Source organism: Mytilus edulis, chromosome 10 (assembly GCF_963676685.1).
Source record: "Mytilus edulis chromosome 10, xbMytEdul2.2, whole genome shotgun sequence".
Taxonomy (NCBI): Eukaryota; Metazoa; Mollusca; class Bivalvia; order Mytilida; family Mytilidae; genus Mytilus; species Mytilus edulis.
Genome location: NC_092353.1, coordinates 13,328,715 through 13,351,904, shown reverse-complemented (window position 1 = coordinate 13,351,904; position 23,190 = coordinate 13,328,715). Strand labels below are relative to the sequence as shown.

Here is a 23,190-nt window from a genome sequence, read left to right as displayed (position 1 = left end):
TTTATTGTTGTGTTCATATCAAAATATCGCCTTCCTATTATAGAATGTCGCTAGTTTGTATTTGTTAACAACTTAATCACTCAGACCTTGACCTTTATTTTTATGGTTCATTGATAATTGTTAATTTTCTTTGTCCATGAAATAGGTCCGCCATTTGCACTCCCCTACCAATAAAGTTGAATGTGGCTTTAGGTTTGCACTCCCTCCATCCATCATTACTGCAAATCGTTTTCAAATAATTTTTTCCGTGGTTGAAGATATTGATTTGTAACGGGAAGAGGACTATGTATTGCCATCCAATACTCTCAGAATGCTTATTTATATATTTCTTGTGTACACATGTTTGTTTGGCCCTGGTTCATTGTTGCATTGACCTTGATCTCTAGATTTTCAACCTATTTCAATCATTTGAAGTGCCCATGGCTGTATGATAAGAATCCATCTGACCTGTAACTCTTCCTGAGAATAACTGGAACTACCAAAAGAATAACGCTACAGGACCACCAACTAACTCCTGAAAAAACATGTACAAACATCATGTATTGGCAGAGAAAAAAATGTTGTGGATACACCAAGTTTTACAAGCCTTCGACTTTCCCATTTCTTAGAGGTTGATTAAACAGAAATAAGATTGCACATGTCAATCATTTGGAAAATTCAGTTTTCATTCTTCAGTGAATTCAAGTTTATCTCATTTGAAGGCGTAAATATTGGAAATGAGATGCTTACCTTACCTGTTCAACAATCAGCTGGTTTAATTCGTTTCCATGTAATTACAGGTTACAATACTTGAATTCTAGAGTTAGTAAACTACCTCATTTTCATGGTTCAGCAATTAACATTTGTAAACAGATGCAGTATCAAAGACCTTTTGACATGTTCTGCCAAGCCAAAGTTTTGGATATTACTTTCCCAGTTATTATGCTGTTAATTTGCTAACAACATCTTTTCCCTTTATATGATACTTTGAATGCAGTTGTGTAATCATAAGCAAAGCGACATTGGATACTTTGTAACCCACTAGTTTCTGATTGTGGATTTTTTCTCTTTCCAGACTTGGGGAACTTCATTTTTAGCTCACCGGTTTGGGCCCCATGTGAGCTTATGCCATCACTTGGCATCCGTCGTCGTTGGAAACTATTTTAAAAATCTTCTTGGAAACTACTAGGTCATATACCTTCAAACTTTTACTAAATGTTCCTTAGGGTATCTAGTTATGGCCCTGCCACTAAGTGGTCGGGGTCGGGGACATATAGTTTTACCCATGTCCGAAATTCCGTCATTCCACAACAAACCATTATACAGAGTTTGTTTCAAACCGCTTCAGATATTTGGCTGATCAATGGAATATAAGTTCTCCATAATGAGTTGCAGATCAAGTTTTGTTCCGCTCCGCTAAGCCAAAATTACGGGCTTTGGACTTTGATAAATTGTTGAAAATCACAGTTAAACAGACTTTTTTTCTAAACGCTTTCAGATATTGGGATGATTTTTGGCATGTGAGTTAACCAAGATAAGTTACAGATCAAGCTAAAGTTTTGTTCTGCTCGCCTAATTTTTGCAGAAATTACAGGCTTTGGACTTTGATAAATTATTGAAAATTAGTTATACGGACCTTTTTTCAGATAATGGGCTGATTTTTGGTATGTGAGCTAACCATGATCAGTTACAGATCAAGCTAAAGTTTCTTTCCACTCCGCTAATCTTTTCTAAAATTAAGGGTTTACAACTTTGAAAATTGTTGAAAATGACAGTTATATAAATACGGATATTTTTCTATACACCTCCAGATTTTGAGCTGATTTTTTAATATGCGGGACTACTATCATGTTTGTGTCCATATGTGTTATTGAAATTGCAGATTTTAAAACTTTTGGAGACGGGCCATTTGTGTCGCTTTGACACATTTTGTTTATAAATTGTATCCGAAATTTTGATCCATCGATAAACATGGCTAACAATAGAACATAGTGGTCAAATAGTTTTTGGCTGATATCTCAAAAACTAAAGCTTTTACAGCAAATCTGACATGGTGTAAAATTGTTCATCTGGTTAAGATCTATCCGCCCTGAAATTTTCAGATGAATCGAACAACCCATTACTGGGTTGCTACCACTGAAAACAAAATTTTGCATTTTTTTTTTATATTATCTTGATTATTATTATAGATTGATATAAAGTGTAAACAGCAATAATTAATGTTCAGCAAAGTAAGATCTACAAAATAATTAATATGACCAGAATTGTCAATTTGCTGGGGTTTTTTTTTCATTTCCGTTCTTTAACTAAGTTTACCTTTATGAAATATTAAGAAACTTATACACAATGATTTTTACCAAAACACAGATCAGGTTCGAATTTTGGTTGCATCAGTCAAACCTTCTAGAGTTATGTCAATTACAAATGGATTAATTGCTGAAATTTTCGTTTCTGTTCTGAATTGAGTTTGCCTTTACCAAACGTTATGGAACTTATACACAAGGCTTAGAACAAGCACATATTTTGGTAGTGGTCTTTAACTGTTCTTCAGTTATGTCTGTTTATAACTATTATATAGCATATTAATCTATTGTAATAAAAATTCATAATATCTAATAAAATTTGTAGATTTAGCTAACAAGGTCCTTATATTTGTATATAATAACATTTGTTTAATGTGGAAGTTGTTTTAACGTTATATAAGCTACAATTAAAAATTGCTTTCTAGTCCCTCTCTGTGATTACCTGTAGAGAACTTTGGTTCATTTCCCTATCTTTTTTTTTATCTTTATTCAATTCTTCAACATATATATACAACAGATATATTACATATTACACAAAATTATCACAAAGCAATGTTTTAAGTATAATCACATATATATAATCAGCACAATAATTAGAAATTAAATGTTATGACACCTTCGGTTTCTTGTACCAGAATATTATTTTTTAAAAAGTGTTTCTCAAAAACATTTCTCATACATTTTGCATCACACAAATATTCATACAGGTAAGTTATATAATGTTTTACAGTGTATTTAAATAGTCTAATAAGATCAACATTACTGTTTAAATTTTTAAGTAATTCATTTCCCTATCAATCTATCATGAAGGGAAGATAATTAATACGATTTTCAATCATAGTCTTTTTCAAAAATGATGAACGGTTCTTTATATTGGTATGTCATCATTTTAAACGTTTCAAATTTATGAAATTATATTCGTACATCAATGTTTTTGATACACCAATAACAAAAACTGAAATATATTCAATTGATACATTTTGTAACTATTCAAATTTATATCAGAAACCTAAACTTAATTATAAAATAATGAACCTGTTAAAGGGAGACAATACTCGCATAACTTTTTCGAATTGGCACATAATACAACGGAATGTCACTCTTGCATACAAATGGCACATCAATATAATTAATTAACTGTGCAATCGCGCTCCACCTTCAATGATGATTCTAAATTATAAATACAACCAATAGTTGTTAATCTATAGATAGTAAAGACTAATGAAATCTAACCCACTGTTAAAATATTTCTTTGCATTTTTTTAAAACTTCCTCAGTAAAATGCTTGAGCCACTTGACTTTCATAGCTCATAATTAACGTTTTTACACAATATTTGAATAAAATAGCTAAAGATTATTCGCTTCTCAAAGTGTAAGACGCAATGAAAATCATATGCTTGCACCATCTTACCCAAAAACAGATTTAATTAAGTTCTAAACATTTCGACATTTCTTCGTTAAAACCGGTTTTAAACAAATCACAAGTACGTGTTAAGATCCGACTAAATACCCATATCCCGATATCGTCAGGTTAATTTGCTAAACTATATGATATGGACAAGAAGGGTCATCATTTGTGTCCCATGGACACATTCCCCATTTAAAAAAAAAATAGTTCATTTATATGTTTTGGAGTTTAGTGTGATGTCCATTTTCACTGAACTAGTACAAAAGTTTATTTAGGGGTCAGCTGAGGACCACCTCCGGGTGCGGAATTTGTCACTGCGTTGAAAACCCATTGGCGGTTGTTGTCTGCTCTTTGGATGGGTTGTTATCTGTTTGACATATTCCCCATTTCGATTACTAGTATAAATTTTAAGATTCCGTCTGTCAACGTGTCTATTGTCCTTGGCCTCATTTTCATGGTTCATTGACTACTTTAAAATCTTAATATCTCTTTATATAACTATTTGGTATGTGCGTACCTTTATATTCATGCCTGTCTGACATTTTTCACTAGACCTTAACCTCATTTCATGTATCCATAAATTATTTACGATGAACATGCCAGTTTGGCATGTTTTATATGACCTTGACCTCGATTTTACAGTTATTGACCGATGTTTGTTTGTCTGTTTTTCTGTTACTTTAAGCAATATGTCAACTATATTTAGTGCATAATATAATTGTCTGTCTGGAAATAATCATTTGACCATGACTCTATTTTCATGGTTATGGAAAATCTGAACTTTTCCCTGGTTATGCACTAGGTCAACTGTTAACAGCATTTAATAAATGATTGTAAGGTGTACACGTATAATTGTAAGGGTTCATCTTATCTTGACTTTATTTCAATAGTTCATTTATTGATGTTAAGTTTTACTGGTTAAGCTAGTTTCTTAGATATCGATACTATGTGCAATTTGTCGACTATACTGATATTTAAAACATTTTGTGTATGCAATTATTGTAAGTTGTACATGTAATTCTAGTTTGGCTTATCTAACTTTGGACTATATGGAGGTTATGTGAAAGTTGTAGTAAAGCTTTCTATATAGGACCATCAACATAAAATCAATGGTTAGTAAAAAGAGGCGAGAAATTTCATCGTGTGTACTCTTGTCCACATATTTAAAACTTCACTAATGAGTATATTCCATGGTTTAACAAACATTCTGCGTAACCCAGTGACGGACAGTCATTTAAGTGTGATCTATTTTTTTTTTTATTAAACTGTATATTCCTATTATACCACAATTACGTTTCCTTCATTTTTGACAGAAATTTTTCATTCTTCGTAGCTGTTTTTGAATTCATTGTTCAGTCATTGACGGGTGCCACATGTGGAGCAGGGTCTGCTTACCCTTTCGGAGCACCTGAGATCACTCCAGTTTTTGGTGGGGTTCGTATTGCTTAGTCTTTAGTTTTCTATGTTGTGTCTTGTGTATTATTATTTGTCTGTTTGTCTTTTTATTTTTTGCATGGGGTTGTCAGTTTATTTTCAATCTATGAGTTTGACTGTCCCTCTGGTATCTTTCGTCCCTAAAGTGGTGTATTTTGATGATTGAGTGAAATTCAATGATTCTTTTTTTTTTCAATTTTTTAATCATCAATATCTAACCTATCTTACAAGCAGACTACTATCTGGTAAATAGACAAAATCAATTTAACCTGGCTTAAATAGGCATTCTACCATATGCTTATTTATTTAAATATTTGCACCCATATTGTACGGGTGAATGCTAAAACAAATTTTATGTGTACAACAAAGTCATTAAAAAAACTTAACACAAAAAACTTAATACAAAGTATACATTTTACAGTAATTTCCCTGTCATTCTAATCACTGCGTGACCTCTAACCGTAAATTCGATAGTTTTTGACAATATTCAAATGCACGATATGGAGTCCACATCATGATGTCCCAGAAGTCACGTGGAAGTTTTTCAAATTCGTTCGTCCTTCCAGCTTCCAAAGCTTTGATTACCATGGTGGCGCAATTATTTGTTATTAATGAATACTTTTCGGTTGTCTTGGCATGATGCCACCACGCGACAACTTTATCTTGATCCAATATACAATTTCTTAGTTTGACCTTGCGGTCAGCTTCCCTTCCTTCTAACACGACGTCATCATGGTATGATGGCATACAGTGGGGTTTGAGTGGATACATCTGAAAGAGTAATATATATATATACAAGTTTACACGTGCAGTCAGATTTATACATTTACCAAAGAGAGAGAGAGAGAGAGATTGTCTAGCGTCTAGCTCTTCCATCCATCTGTATAGGCAATTATAATGACTTAAACGTTCTTATTTGTAACGTTGTTGAGGTATTCAGTAGGTCTCTTTTTGAAAAAAAACTTATTTTCATTCGCTCCAAAATATAATGAAATTGTGGAGGTATCGTTTCCAGTTAGTTATTTCGTAGTTTCGGTAGTCTTGATCGAACATTTTCGCTACTTGTTCATACCTTTGTTCTACAAATCCAATCACAAAACTAGGGGCGACCTTGGTTAACATGTCTGTACCATTAACTTCGATGATGAAACCATTTCAAATCTACTATCAATCTCTTTCCGTTTCTTATAATCAATAAACTCATCATAGATACCAGGATTAAAATTTCGTATTTGCGGCAAACGCGCGTTTCGTCTACGAAACCAGTATCGGTTAGGCCTAAAACATGGGGAATAATTGTATACGACTGGTTAAAGTTGTTTTTTCTGGATTTCTTTTCAGTATGTGGTTTAAAAATTCCATAACGTTCATAATATAACGTTGTATCAATGGGCAAATATGAAGCTAAACTTAAGGTGAAATAATTAGAAAGCTAGGAAAATTGCAAAATTTGGTTGAACAGATAGGGATTTTTAATTGGTGGTCTGACACCTTAAAGCATGCGGAAGAATATCTCAAAGAACGTTTCGCGACAATTTCGGCAAGGACCGGTAACTCTGTAACTGTTTTTGCGGGAAAATATGAATGTTTACTCGTATCCAATCTTTTAGATTATTTTTTTTACAGAAAAGTGTCCACCATGCACTTGCATTGCACTATTATTAGAATAGTAGAATAGAATGCTATACAAATGGATGAAAATCATATAGATGTAACTGTTATTTTAATCAGTGTATAGTTATTACGGTGAAGTTGAATTTCCGGTCATTTTCATCATCCACGTACGAACTTGTCTCAGAAAAAATATATCTCTGTACATTAACCTGTTTCAGGTAAAGAGATATGTGATTTTTTTCTGAGACAAGTGCTTTTGACCATCCACAAGAACTTGTGGTCATCCGATGGTCAGTACTTCAGTACTTTGATTTTCTCTATCAATTTATGAGTTTCGAACAGCGGTATACTACTGTTGCTTTTATTCATGACTTACCAATATATGAAATAGGTATAGCTGTTTCAATAATTGACATTGAAATCTTTCATACATATGCATACCTGCCAACTGTCACTATTTGCGGGGGATTTCCCCCATGGAGGCTTCCAAATTAAAATTTTGAAAGAGCAATTTTGCCCACAATTTTAAACAAAACAATTAGTTTTACAATGACTTTAAGCTTATAAAAGTATGAAGAAGCCAAAAACCAACATTAAAATGTATTTGAAGACCCCCTTGAAGGTTTTTTATGACTATGACAGCCATCTTGCACGCAAAACCCCCATGGGCATTTTGAAAAGTTGGCAGGTATGCATATGTTATTATTCGATATTTTATCCCTAAAGAAGCGTTGTGTACGGTGTTTAGCTGACCACATAAATTCTTATGTATGGTGCATAGTTAAGTTGTTGTACACCGCACACAAAAACTTTATTTATATACTCGTTTATTACCCAAACAGTTTCAAGGAATGAGTAATCACAGGTTGGTTTATGATTGGTAACTATTACTGTTGCCCTGTATTAGGTTTCTTTCAGATAAAAGATGTAAATGTCTCAACAACTGTAACGAAATTGAAAGTGGGTGTTGACTTTCACAACTATTTGCGCATCAACAAGTTAATTGTTCTTATTTGAATATCAAAGTTGTTTTATGAATAGGAAAAAATTGATGCAAAAATTATTTGGGAGCAGGAATTTCAAATGTTGAGAAATGTACATTGAATATTGATAAAGCAAAACAAAGATCTTCGTTACCTTGTAAGGTCAAATTCGATCATGCCCGCTTGGTTAGTACCTATATCCGCTGTACGATGATACACGGTGCTTACGATCAACTTTAATCATAAGACAAAGATATTCGAATCACATATTTACATAAATTGTCTTTTTACGCATTTATTTAAATAGAAAACAAGAATGTGTCCAAAGTACAAGGATGCCCCACTCTCATTATCATCTTTCATATTCAATGGACCGTGAAATTGGGTAAAAAATCTAATTTGGCCTTAAAAGTAAAAAGATCAACCAATAGGGAACATGTGCACTAGGTTTCGAGTTGATTGGACTTTAACTTCATCAAAAACTACCTTGACCAAAAACTTTAACCTGAAACTCACACTTTTAATTTCTATGTTCAGTGGACCATGAAAATGGGGTCAAAAATCTAATTTGGTTTAAAAATAAGAAAGATCATATTATAAGGAACATGTGTACTAAGTTTCAAGTTGATTGGACTTCAGCTTCATCAAAAACTATACCTTGACCAAAAACTTTAACCTGAAACTCACACTTTTAACTTCTATGTTCAGTGCATGGACCATGAAAATGGGGTCAAAAGTTTTGGTTTAAAACAAGAAAGCTCATATCATAAGGAACATGTGTACTAAGTTTCAAGTTGATTGGACTTCAGCTTCATCAAAAACTACCATGACCAAAAACCTTTAACCTGAAACTCACACTTTTAATTTCTATGTTCAGTGGACCATGAAAATAGGGTCAAAAGTCTAATTTTGTTTTAAAATAAGAAAGATCATATCATAAGGAACATGTGTACTAAGTTTCAAGTTGATTGGACTTCAGCTTCATCAAAAACTACCTTGACCAAAAACTTAAACCTGAAGTAGGAGGAACGGTCGGACAGGCGAACGAACGAACGAACGAACGGACGGACGGACAGACAGACGAACGTGCAGACAGACGAACGTACAGACGGAAGGACGCACAGACCAGAAAACATAATGCCCCTCTACTATCGAAGGTGGGGCATAAAAAGAACTAAAGTTGATTCTCAACGAAATGCTTATATAATTAATGATCAATGGATGTTAGCTGAGTCAACTGTGTTTAATAGTATACATACCACAGAAGTAGGGATAGACAGTAAAACTGTAGATATCTTAAATGGCGAAAAGCCAACTGTCTTAGCAACACTTTTACATCCACTCAGTTCCAACCATGTTGTCAGGGTCGATCGATCTTCATCACATGGCCACCAGCTAATGTGGGTACCGTTTGGTAATGTAAGTGAGGCGTGCCCAAGCGCTGACCCTAAAGGATCCCATTCGTAAAACCGCACTACCATTTCCACTCACCTTAAAGTTCAATGGATGTTTTTTTTTTAAATATTATGTAGAAATTAACATTAAATATATCCATTTTCTTTTAAAACAAATATTTAATTAGTATTTTTCAGCAGGTCTTTAAAGGAAGAAAAATCAATGTTTGTAAACAAAAAACTAATCATGTTATCATGGTTATATCATCGGCATCTTCAACGTTCAATCATAGTAGACATTTTTTTATCATGCATTTGATGTGAAATGGGACACCCAAATTTCACCCAGACATATATATCTAGTTAACATTTTTTTAGGGATTGACCAGATCCGAACTCAAACCTGCAGCTTTATACTTTATACTTATTAGCTACAACAGATATAAGCAATATCATATATATTGACATCGAAAGTTAAATCATAGTAGACATTTTTTTATCATGCATTTAAGGTGAAATGGGCCACCCAAATTACACACAGACGTATATATATATATATATATATCTAGTTAACATGTTTTAAGGGATTGACCAGATCTGAACTCAAACCTGCAGCTTTATACTTTATACTTATTACCCGCTACAACAGATATAAGCATATCATATATATTGAAATCGAAAGTTCAATAAAACAAAATCATGATCTGAACTATCATTGTTGTCTTTTTGGCTGTTCAAACCATCTTTAACACGAATCTATTGTCGGTTTCATATTGACCATTTTATTCTACCTTAAACATTTAAAACTATTTACATGATATGCAATGCATCACAAAATAACCAGCTAAAAAGAAAAAGCTATATAAACATGATAAACCCTGTCAGACATTTTCCGCTCACTTCTTTGTTTGACGCAGAGCCTTTTCGTGTTAATTTATAGATGTGTTTCTCTCTACAAAGACTACATACCTTTAGCTATGTTATCATTCCAAGCTTAACCATTTGTTTATAACTGCTTTGTTTCTATGGAGGGGATTTCGTAATCATTTGAAAATTCTTTATATCTATTTTTAGACCGTAAAAGTTCCAACTTTTATAATGACCTATTTGTTTCTGTTATAAATAAACTTGTACCCGTTTCATCTGGGACTTTTAAAAAAAAGATTAATTTGTTTATTATGTTAAGAAAACTGATAGATTTCCTACTATGATCCGTGCACGATTATGTTCCGGGAAGTTTCCACACAGGGACTCGTCTCCGTAACATTTTTACCCCCATGCATATAAACTTTAAGGTATAAAATGTGCTTTTTTTTTAAAGTTTGCAGGAAGTATTTGAATAATGATTGCACGATAAACTAGAATATAAGGGATGTTCGTAGCTAGATTTAAAAATCTTTGAATATTCTAGGGGGGGGGGGGGGGGGGGGGGTCTTCTATATGTTTGAAAAATCTTCTGTTTCAATAAGTCAAATTGAATTTTGAAGAAATTATTTTAACTAGCAGTATGCACAACATGCACTTTACATAAACCCTTCTTTTGTATTTGAAATATTTAATGCATTTCAGTACTTGAACGACAAAAAACTTGACATTATTTCTTGCGAGGTTTTACATATCATGCATATGCTCTGATAATTTTGCAAATGCTGCAGTATATTTGAATTGTCTGGCTGTTTGAATGTGTGTAGGTTGGTTCCCTACGTAAAACGTTCAGTATGCCTTCGAAATATACAAATATTAACAAGAATTTCAATAACGGCCGGGGAAGAGACTAGAATGTATGTGACCTAACTTTTTCAGAATTAAACTGCGGAATCAAATACAGGTCCGCAGCAACTACTCATTTGCATGGTAAATTTCTGCAGCATACCTGCATCACATTTGCAGCAAACATGCCGCAACGAATCTGTAGCAGATTCGACGAATATAGTAACAATGGAAATTTGAGGCCCCAAATACATTTGTATGAATATCGATGAAAAAAGTAGGAGTTACAAAGGCCACAAACGTCATAATTTCATTTAAATGTTACCCTTAAATCGAAATCGAAAATTGGTACAAGGGACGACCATTTGATATTCTGGGGGGGGGGGGGGGGTAGATTTTGGTTAGTTTTTTTTTGTTGCTTAGTTTTTGTCGAGCCTGCAACTTTTGTTGCAGAAAGCTCGACATAGGGATAGTGATCCGGCGGCGGCGGCGGCTACGGCGGCGGTGGTGTTAGCTAACTTCTTAAAAGCTTTATATTTTAGAAGGTGGAAGACCTGGATGCTTCATACTTTGTATATAGATGCCTCATGTTACGAAGTTTCCGTCAGTCACATGTCCAATGTCCTTGACCTCATTTTCATGGTTCAGTGACCACTTGAAAAAAAAGTTCAGATTTTTTGTAATGTTGAATTCTCTCTTATTGTAAGTAATAGGATAACTATATTTGATATGTGCGTACCTTGCAAGGTCCTCATGTCTGTCAGACAGTTTTCACTTGACCTCGACCTCATTTCATGGATCAGTAAACAAGGTTAAGTTTTGGTGGTCAAGTCCGTATCTCAGATACTATAAGCAATAGGGCTTGTATATTCGGTGTATGGAAGGACTGTAAGGTGTACATGTCCAACTGGCAGGTGTCATCTGACCTTGACCTCATTTTCATGGTTCAGTGGTTATAGTTAAATTTTTGTGTTTTGGTCTGTTTTTTTCATACTATATGCAATAGGTCTACTGTATTTGTTGTATGGAATGATTGTAAGGTGTACATGTCTAGCGGGCAGATGTCATGTGACCTTGACCTCATTTTCATGGTTCAGTGGTTATAGTTAAATTTTTGTGTTTTGGTCTGTTTTTTTCATACTATATGCAATAGGTCTACTATATTTGTTGTATGGAATGATTGTAAGGTGTACATGTCTAGCGGGGAGATGTCATGTGGCCTTGACCTCATTTTCATGGTTCAGTGGTCAAAGTTAAGTTTTTGAGTTTTGGTCTATTTATCTAATACTATATGCCATAGGTCAACTATATTTGGTGTATGGAAATATTTTATGATCTTTATGTCAGTAGGGCAGGTTTCTTTTGACCATGACCTCATTTTCACGGTTCATTGCACAGTGTTAATTTTTTGTGTTTTGGTCAATTTTTCTTAAACTATAAGTAATAGGTCAACTATATATGTTGTATAGAAGCATTGTTAGCTGTACATGTCTGCCTGGCATGGTTCATCTGACCTTGACCTCATTTTCATGGTTCATTGGTCTTTGTTTAGTTATTTTGGTTAATGTTAAGTTAATGAGACAGTTGTAATAAAACTTTATACTTAGGACTATCAACATAATATCAATGATTAATATAGAAGGCGAGACATTTCAGCGTGTGCACTCTTGTTAGTTTCTCTGTTGTGTTTTGTGTACTATCGTTTGTCTGTTTGTCTTTTCTTTTATGCGTTGCGTTGTCAGTTTATTTTGTTCTTATTAGTTTGAATGTCCCTCTGGTACCTTTCGACCCTCTTTTATGATATAGGTTTGTACAAATATACTACACAGTGTAGATACTATTCTGTACGCTATCCGGAAGTCGCGATTTTCGAAGAGAGAATTTTTTGGATCACATTTTAAATTTGATTTGTAACATAAATTGGATTTTTTCCTTTGATGTTTTTATGAAATAATTTGCTTAAAAAGTGTGGAGAGGGAAAACCATGGTATATTATATGCAAATTTATGTTGTACCATACTTTGCTAATTGAATATGCAACTCGACTAGAATCCAAAGGAAAAAAGGCGGAGCTTCAGCCATGGTATAACATATTCATTTTCATGTTATTCCATGGCTGAAGCTCCACCTTTTTTTCGAATGTATCCGCCTCTTAAATATTTAGGAAAATGTAAAACGTACTAAAAGGTCAAGATCTTCATTTGTTTTCATTTTATAAGAAAAAGCAATAAATTATGTGTACCACATTTCAAGAAACCCTTTTCAAACTATATAGGATTGTTACGAATTCCCTTAATTTTGGAAACAATTACTAAATGTTTCTTCTTTCAGTTTTGAAAAAAATAAAATGTAAAACTATCATTTCTTTTGCGAAAATTCATTTAAATTTCGATTTAAAAAGGGGGGTACCTATACAAAAAGGGATAAATATCGGTTACAAATATCTGTGAAAAACATGATTAGGGGACGTACACTATCTACGCCCCTGGATCCGCCACTGTTAAAATATTGTTTTAATTATCATTAAAATTGCGTTTTAATAAATAAGCTAATAAAATAACGGAAGAAAAGCCTTTTTCAATTAGATGAAAATTCTGTAAAATATGATTAATTTGTATGATACATTGAAAACAAAAAAAAACAATTCTTACCGTCATTAGAATAATTATTTAATCCTTCTCGCTGGAATCCAACATTTTTGTTTACCTCAGTCTGACGACATTATGAAATTACCTGCGCCTACAATCATACACGGGGCACAAAACTAAAAAATAAAATCGGGAAAATCCGACATTTTCTTTACTTTCTGCAAATTCAGGGGTTCTACTCCATGAAATAAACAGACGATCATACACGAAGCGCAAAAATGACTTGCGCGAGCTTCCATTTCATTGGATAAAACTGTAACGTGATCAATTTCCAATATTAGTTGAAGGTCTTGAAGCTGTCAATCATTTTATTTATATTACAAATTTTATATACCATGTGTCTTACTCATTAACATATTTAAACAAACTCATCCTTTGGATTCGTTTGTTTAAATATGTTAACTCGTAAAAACCATGGTATATATAGTACTTGTATACTGAATTAAACGGTAAGTTGATCATCTGTACATTGCTTAATGATTAATTCAGCCGACATCGTTATTCTCAAATGGTTTAGAATTAAATTCCACACATTCATTATTCGTATCTTTGCCTTAATCAAGAGATTTTCAAGTGCATCACTAAGAAAAATCAGTCGGCGAACCTAAAAACATTCTTTTTACCCTCTTAGTGTACAAATTAACGTAAAAACCTGACTTAATTAACTAAATGAAGTATATTGCAATTGGTGGTAAAAGTTTTAACCAGATCTTTGAAGCCAGAAATAAAAAAAATTACACTTGTTTGAATTTCTCACTGTATGATCAGTCTCGCTTGAATATTTTAAAACTGTATGATCAGTCTTAATGTCACTGTATTCTAGTGGTTATTTCAAAGTTATTTACGATACATCAGAAGGTGACATTTTTCTAAATAACACAAATATATTTCAATACATTCACATCCTGAAAACTTATGAAACATGTTTTAGCTTGATAGGGTGTACTCGACTTACTACATTAAGTATAAGGATGTTTAAATGTTGCTAAAATAAGAGGAAGGTTTGATGTATACTAGTATATAAGTTTCAGAAATGTACTCCGTTATTCTTAAAATTGTACAAACACACAGATTTAGTTGTTATATAAAACATGCATGTATTTACACACATACGAGGCCGTACTGTAGCCTATAATTGATCACAGTTCCTTCACTTTGTTTAAGATGTAGAGCTGTCTCTTTGACACTCAATTGCATGTACACCACTTTGTCAAGCGGGGGGTTATAGTGATAAAGAAGTCCATCTTTCCGTTCGTCCGTTGGACCGGTACAATATGTTTCGCCGGTTTTGTAAGCCATCTCTTCATAAACCACTTAATATACATTGGGGGTTCCGGCCATTTTTAAATGGAGAGGGGGTCCAATCCAGGAGAAAAGAGGATTCCAAATATATGTTCCCATACAAATGCATTGATAGTTAAAAAAGGGTTTCAAACTGCCGGATCCCCTTTTTTTGAATCCGTCACTGATATAACTATTAATTAATCTTATTCGGTTTCCTTATCGTAAATGATAATGACTGTATTGTGCAACGTCTATTTCGAATTTTAGTAAAAACTTTTATGGGGTAACTTTTTTGGATTCGAGCGTCACTGATGAGTCTTTTGTAGATGAAACGCGCGTCTGGCGTATATACTAAATTTAGTCCTGGTATCTATGATGAGTTTATTTACAACCACTGGGTCGATGCCACTGCTGGTGGAGATTTATTTCCCCGAGGGTATCACTAGCCCAGTAGTCAGCACTTTTTGTGCTGACATGAATTGTAATTGATATGGTTATATTTATAAATTTACTGTTTACAAAATTTTGGAATTTTTTGAAATACTACGGCTTTTCTAACTCAGGCATAGATTCCCTTAGCTGTATTTGGCAAAACTTTTAGGAATTTTGGTTCTCAATGCTCTTTGACTTCGTACTTTATGTGGCATTTTTATCTTTTTTGATACGAGCGTCACTGGTGAGTCTTTTGTAAATGATACGCGCGTCTGGAGTATATACTAAATTTAGTCCTGGTATCTATGATGACTTTATTTATATAAGATACGGACTTGAACATTGCATTATATGGGTTCATCCATCAGGTATTTCCAACACCTCCTAAACCAATCATTAAAGTTTTCTGAAATTGCTCCATTTTTACTCGATTAATGCATTATAGACCTTCTATTTCTGTAAACTTACCAAAATTATATCACATGAATTATCCCCCTACGCAAAGCTGTCTTTATCCATTTTTTTCTTATTTTAAAAGAGACAAGCTTGATTTATGTTATCATCAATTGGTCAACGGCGGACGGTGTAGATAATCTTAAAAAATGTAATAGCTAAACAGATAACTGTTACGATACACTATTACAAAGTCCACAAGCGAATCATGTAATACTTTTTAGGCATTTGATTTTAAATAAGACTGATGGAACAAAAATACAATTATTTTGCCGTCTAAAAAATTCATCAGAAATATATTTGTATTGTCTGATGAAAGTAATTACACGTTATAGTTCCCTGGATAGTCCATAATATCACACATACACGTGTATACCACAGGCGCTTGGGTCTATGATACAGATATTGTTTTTTTTTATTTTTTTTTTTTATTATTAAAATATTCAATTTTCTATATTTATAATACATATCTATCACTTCTGTGCATGTCTCACCTAGTTTCGAGTGATTTAAACGACACTTTAAACGACCCAGTATACTGGGTCGTTTAAATCACTCGAAATTAGGTGAGACATGCACATAAGTGATAGCTATGTATTATAAATATAGAAAATTGAATATTTCAATAAAAAAAAAATAAAAAAAAAATCTGTATCATAGACCCAAGCGCCTGTGGTATATACCTTCAAATTGCTGTTGTTTTTTCTTCAAAATCACGACTGGTCTTACAGTAAAAAAATCTGAAATCGCTTCTAGAATACAGTCAGCTGTAGACTGATCGTACAGTGATTTATTTTGGGATCCTCAAGGAAAACATATTTTTTATGGGAAATACGAATATTCTACTTAAATACGAAAAGAATATTGAAACAGTATATATTTAACTGTAAACTGATGCAAATATTTGCAATAAAAGATTATTTGCTTTGCACTACGAGAGCAAAATTGTCCATCGATTTCACTTTTTTCTACCAAGTTGATGTGATACACACGTATATTTTATATTCTAACGCATGTTTTTGTTACAGTTACTCATATTTATGATGCTATGTATACCTTGAAGATGTTCAAAGCACTTTGTAGATATAGGAGTAAACAAATGATGAGAAAAGTTACCGTAGGCAAAACCGTCCTGTTAGCCAGTTGGAAATCATCGCTTCGAAAATCGCGACTTCCGAATAGCGTGCAGAATAGTATCTACACTGTGTACTAGACAACACAAATAATGCATCCCATCTTATCCTCTAAATTAAAGGAGATACAAAATTTATTTTTGTTTTTGTGTAGCGGAATCGGTTTTTATATATTTAAAATTATATGTAGGATGGCTTATTTCAATTTACAATTCATTTTCATTGTTATTATTTTGCTTACATGTTCGTATCCAGGGTAAACTAAAAAGTGTAGTTGATTTCTATTGGTTAATCAGTAAGGATTCTCGGTGTTTTACATAAGATAAATGATTAAAAGCTTTTCTTTTCTTCTCGGTAGTAATCAATAGTTGTTTAGAATAAAATATTTTCGAGTGCACCTTTATATACAAGTTTGTATCGAAGTACGCGGTTGGTTAAAGTTGTTATTTCTTTACCTGTAATTAGTATATAAAGTAGATATTTTATTAATTCGGTCGCTTGATCGTATAAAGCCAAGGTCTGTATAAGACATAATCGACATTTGGTTTGAATAAAACCGCCGTTGTTTATCTTTATTATTAAGGGCTTACGGGTGTATTATACCCCGATGTCTGAATAAGACACTGCAACTTGATTTGAATAAAACCGATATGCTTTATTTCTCAGGGTGATTCTTTATTGCTTTATTTGGTCCGGTTTTATTCCATAGCGTGTTCTAGTAAGAATTGAGTAAAGTATCTTTTATATTTTGGGGGTTTGAATTTAATATTTGATGAGATTACGATAGAGTTTAATAGTTTAGGGTATTTACGGTAAAATTCCATTTGTTTAGAAGCCGAAACTTAATATTCGTTTTACATTTTTGATAAGAGCTTTTACATTATTTTACAATGTAATATTTTATGTGACTTTGATGCTTTGTATTGTTATTGCAATATTGTTTACATCTGTTGATATTTTGAGAGACCTTATTAAATTATATAAACTTACTTATCTCGATCTCTGCAGGCAAGGAGACTCAGGGTCCAGTGGTTCGAACCCTTAGTTACATAAGGTTAACAGACGGTTTTATACAATTTATAGTCAGAAATATCAAGTAGACTTGTGTTTCGGGAATTAATTATTTCCGAGCCATCAATTACGCTTGCTTTAATATAATTGTCCGATTACAGGTGTTTCAATTTGTAGTTAACTTAGGGATATTGAGGTCAATGTCAAGTATTGATTTGTCGGCGTACTTATAGGTAAAGGTGGGTTCGAAGAGTAGACACACGTATTCACGGTATTGTTGATTTATACACACGATAAAAAGGAACTCGTCATTACAATGTAGAAATACCTGTAGCTTTAGAGGCTGAGTTAACATTATAGCTGACTTTAACAAATAAAACACACAGATAATAAAATAAAGATATTTTATACATAGAGAAATACTGAGGTCAAACCGTCTCCTGTTACATTTGTTACAAATTATTAGACAAGTCTATCACAAATAAAACGAACGAAAAACAATTTCAAATTCCCGAGATGGTGCAGTCATTTCCTAAATATGTAGAAGATGGTGGAATACAAATGGTGTTACAGATACCTAAACCTCTCCCGATCAGTCATTTATACACTTTTTATGTGTTTGTTTTACTGAATTGAGACTCGTTTCTTTTTTCAAGTAAAACAATCACGAAGAATGAAGAATCTCGTAATTGTATTAAAAACACGGTGTTACTGTTATACTTGTTATGTGTAGACGGTCTAGTACCGTCCAGACTAACGTCGTCATTGAAAACACGGTGTTACTGTTATACTTGTTATGTGTAGACGGTCTAGTACCGTCCAGACTAACGTCGTCATTGAAAACACGGTGTTACTGTTATACTTGTTATGTGTAGACGGTCTAGTACCGTCCAGACTAACGTCGTCATTGAAAACACGGTGTTACTGTTATACTTGTTATGTGTAGACGGTCTAGTACCGTCCAGACTAACGTCGTCATTGAAAACACGGTGTTACTGTTATACTTGTTATGTGTAGACGGTCTAGTACCGTCCAGACTAACGTCATCATTAAAAACACGGTGTTACTGTTATACTTGTTATGTGTAGACGGTCTAGTACCGTCCAGACTAACGTCTGTGTAGACGGTCTAGTACCGTCCAGACTAACGTCGTCATTGACACTGGTGTTAGTAACCTGAATAGACTAAACAAATAAAATACTGTTATAACATTAATCTAAATAAACTTATATGCAACATGTTTCTGATGTATAATGGATTATAGTTCACATGCGAATAAAGCTGTTATATATTTTAAGAGATTTGTGAGTAATGGATTATAAATTAACAATTAAAGATTTTTTCTTATACAACTTTTATGTAAAACTGAACATAGCAGAGTCACAAATCTGACAATTTTAAAACAGCTCTAATTGTCATTTCGGTCTACTATGTTAAGCACTTGGCAGTTTTTACCAAAATTGTGAGACAACTCGTTACAGGCGATATTTCCATTAATTGACTTTTTGTTCCAACGTCAGTGTTTTGCCTATTACATAGAAACACTAATATACAATAGTTTCAAGTTCATAGATTCAGCATAAACATTTAAACAGAAGCCGAAGATGTCAAACGGATATTCAAACTAACAACGTGAAGATAAACTGACAAAGACATAGCAAAAAAAGAAAAACGACGAAACGGTCTACAATAGACGAGAGGGAAAACTAAAGACTGAGCTACGCAAATCAAATCAAAACCAGGATTGATGTGCCAGGTGCTTTATCTTAGCGTAAGCAGATCTTGTTCTATATGTGGCAAATGCATGTTAAAATTAAGGGATACGTCTCAATATGTGTGGTGCGAGAAAAAGACGACGGGCTTTTGGTTTTGAAATATTTTAAAGGTTATTTTGAGTTCAAAATTCAAGCTCTGGGAATCATATCAACTAAGATATATATACACCATATACAGGCGTGGTTGGAATGTTGCTGGCAGGCTGAACTCATTTCTTTTGTTCTCGAAGACCCTTATTATCAATATATAGATGTAAGTCAAGATGCAAATCAGACTTAATTGTATTAGTGGGATCCTTCATTATTTTAAATTTTCAAAACCAAAGGAAGAGCGTTTTCGTTCTTTTTCGGATTGTCTATTTTATTCATCATTTTACGTATGTTTTCAAATAGCGTCCCTGCTAGTACATTTTGTATATCTATTTACAATGTAACGAAATAAACCAAGTCGGAAAGTTGGCAGTTGTTATAATCAAGAGGTTCGTTTCTATGTATGACCATGTACGTTGCTTTGGTGTTGTTGATTTCCGTTGTTTTCCTCTTGTAGGTGATGTGTTTTAAACCCGAATTTGTTGTCTCTCAATCGATTTATGAATTTCAAACAGTGGTATGATACTGTTGCCTGTATTTAAAAACAATTGTCCGAATTTTAGTGCGTGACCAATATAGTGAAGCATCGACCATGCTGACTGAAATGGCGAAAACATGAACACAGGATTACAATTCAAATGTCAACTTATCAACTTATGTTGATTTCGAAAGTCTGGTTGTCTTTGTTTATCTCAAAGCATTTCTTGGCATTGACAGATATTATCGTATTATAGGTTTTCGAACTATTTATAATGCAGTGTGATGTTTCTATTCCATTTAAAAAGTATGCATAGTACGAATTCATATGACGTAAGAAACATATGATCTGACGATATGAGACATACCGAGAAATTATTAAGATAAAAGAGTTATAAGCAAAATTTAATCACTTTTTGATTGCACACATACTCAGAAAGCAGTATGGATGATCTGACAGCAAGCAAGTCGAGCTCCAGCGTTTCCTGTTTCCAGACTCTCGCCATTACCTCCTCTTCCTAAATCATCCGGATCTGCGTGAACCTAAAGAAAAGTCAAGAACATAGGGGTGTTTTATTAAATCTTGTTTAAACTACTTGACCAATATATTCTTTTTGGGAAAGCTAAGAAATACATGTATCACAAATATGAGCACAATGGTCATTTGTAAGCAGGTCTATATTTCACACCAGTTATTTTGTTAAATGTGTAGAGAATAAGAACAACAACTTACAAATTAGGAAACTTTGGACATGTTGAAATATACGTATAAAGTCATAATTCTTCATTTGTGTTACACAATAAGATTGTGTGTCATCGTATGTTAACAGGTTGAAGAATGTCGGTTATTTTCCAGTCAATCAAACTAAACCAAATATTTGTTTCATTTATTTTTGTAAAACAAATATTAACATCTTTTTGGTTAAACAATTTTTTATGCATTTATATAACATCTTTGGTTTTAAATGAGTTATTATTAAAACGAAGATGTGGTATAATTGCCAATGAGAAAACTATCCACAAAACGACAAAACTTACGGCCTAATTTATGTAAAAAGAATTAAACGAAAAACAAATATCTAACACATCAATATTAACATGTGTCGGAGTCATATGGCCTATCCGTTGAGTACCACATCTAATCTCTGTTTTAACATTAATACATATAAAATTGTATTGATGATTTTATTTTAAAATCATTAAAAATGCCTCATGCAAAAATAAGTTTCATCGCACATTACGACAAAAGCCTATGATTAATAAATTACACCTATATATCTACAGTGAATCGTTGATAACTTACCACAATACCTCTGCCGAGGATTGAAAGCTCTCGTCTTTCCCGCATTCTAATAAAATTGTCGTAAATAGCCAAATTTGCTACTCCCCAGTTGTTTGCGTAAATATTACCAAGGTCTCCAACATGGCGACGCGGTGCATCGCTTGGTCCTGCATGATGTTGGTTAAATGGATTAAAATGCGGTCCTGCATTAGTGCAATCTATAAATGATAGATTTATTTATATGCAGCATACAAGAATTAATTTATCAAATATGTTTACTCTATACATAGAAAATGTTTATACATTTTATTCGTATACATGGTACTAATTTCATATTGCGTAAATTAAAATTATTTTTTTTATAATAAAAGGATATTTGATACTGCAAAGCACTAGTTGTGAAATTAAATGTTTATTGCTCGTTAGTTGTTATCAAAACCAAATACTTATATATGTCCCGGAAATCAGAGATTTATATATTAAACAAAGATCGAAACGTAATAAACTTTTATAGAACACACAAGCTTAGTACACATAACCTTACTACTTATGAAATATCTTTTAGATACCACTTTTTCACAAGTGATTTATTAATACGTTTACTTACCACGTCCGAAAGTCCCTCGTTCATGGACATGGAAGCCGTGTAATCCAGGTCTCAAACCATATATTCTCCCTGTTATTTCAACAAGTTAGGTATTGTACTGAAAATAATTTATGCATAAGATTAACGACTCTACAGTGTTGTTCCTGATATTTCGGTGTACCGTGTAAGCTGTTTAGTTCATCATTGAAGATCAGTTAAAGATGGTCGAAACATACACGAGGAACATTCTAACTCATATTTAAAAATAAACTGACAACGCAATTGCTAAAAAATAAAAAGACAAACAGACAGGTAATAGTACACAAAAAAACAGCATAGAAAACTAAAGACTAAGCAACACGAACCCCACCAAATATTTGGGAGATCTCATGTGTTCTGAAAGGGTGAGTATATCCTACTCCATATGTGCCACCCGTTGTGTTGTTCACGCTATTACAACCCGGTAGATAGTTAAATTCTGTAGGTCGCATTCGTGGTGAAAAGGGAAGTGTATTATTATTACGATATATGGAACATATCAGATATCATCTCAGAAACGGTTATTCCATAATGGTCAATTAACTCGTGATTGCATTCGTAAATTTTACGAGAGGATGACTTCAACTTCACCATTTGGAACTCTTGCTTTAATAGCTTCCTTGTGAGCAGCAACTAACCAGAAAGGGTCATGGTAATGAAAAAGAAGAACTGGTCTCATGTTAACTGAACCTTTTCGTTCTCTTTGTTATCCTTAAGAAAGACATTTCAGATATAAAAAAAAAGCGGGCAACCATTTATACTGTTTGCGTTCTTGAATTTTTTAGTAATTGTTTGCTACCTCTAAATAGACGGACCTATTTTACCTTCGTAATTATTGTATTAACTCATTCACTTCCTCAATGTACAGAAGTTTGTCACTTAGGTTGATTTCGATTTGATAAACTCGGGTTACTTGCGTAAGTAGAGTTTAAATCGAACGGGTAGAGTTTCTCTTCAACGTCATGAAATAAACCGTTTAACCCGAGTGCTACCTACCTCGAAGGTAGGTTTAGTCGATTAGAGTAAAAAAACAAGATTGAAGAACAAGACATTTAGTGAAGTAAGCAAAAACTGAAAACAAAGTATCTTCAAACTTAAGCTACTAGCATCTTAAACTGGGTAACAAATGGCAACAATAAAAAGTTCATTAAACCA

General features: G+C 33.2%; 1 protein-coding gene and 1 long non-coding RNA gene across 2 annotated transcripts; both read right to left on the bottom strand.

Annotated features, from left to right (window-relative positions):
• Positions 1-5,398: 5,398 nt before the first annotated feature.
• LOC139493476 (uncharacterized) lies at positions 5,399-10,183 on the bottom strand. The gene is made up of 3 exons (XR_011657008.1): positions 10,085-10,183; positions 8,981-9,212; positions 5,399-5,895 (listed from the first exon to the last, which is right to left on the bottom strand). It is a non-coding gene; the product is annotated as an uncharacterized lncRNA (long non-coding RNA).
• A 10,334-nt stretch (positions 10,184-20,517) lies between these two features.
• Positions 20,518-22,714, bottom strand: LOC139492600 (superoxide dismutase [Cu-Zn]-like). The gene is made up of 4 exons (XM_071280751.1): positions 22,605-22,714; positions 22,018-22,100; positions 21,432-21,628; positions 20,518-20,671 (listed from the first exon to the last, which is right to left on the bottom strand). The coding sequence occupies exons 1-4, from the start codon at positions 22,712-22,714 to the stop codon at positions 20,561-20,563; spliced, it is 501 nt and encodes a 166-aa protein (XP_071136852.1). The 3' UTR covers positions 20,518-20,560.
• Positions 22,715-23,190: the final 476 nt, after the last annotated feature.

Coding starts and splice junctions, on each gene's coding strand:
- LOC139492600 (XM_071280751.1), bottom strand. CDS start 22,714: ATGAGACCAGTTCTTCTTTTTCATTACCATGACCCTTTCTGGTTAGTT. Junction 22,101..22,604: donor GAAGTTGAAGTCATCCTCTC/GTAAAATTTACG, acceptor CAATACCTAACT/TGTTGAAATAACAGGGAGAA. Junction 20,672..21,431: donor TCCTCGGCAGAGGTATTGTG/GTAAGTTATCAA, acceptor ACTTTTCTTTAG/GTTCACGCAGATCCGGATGA.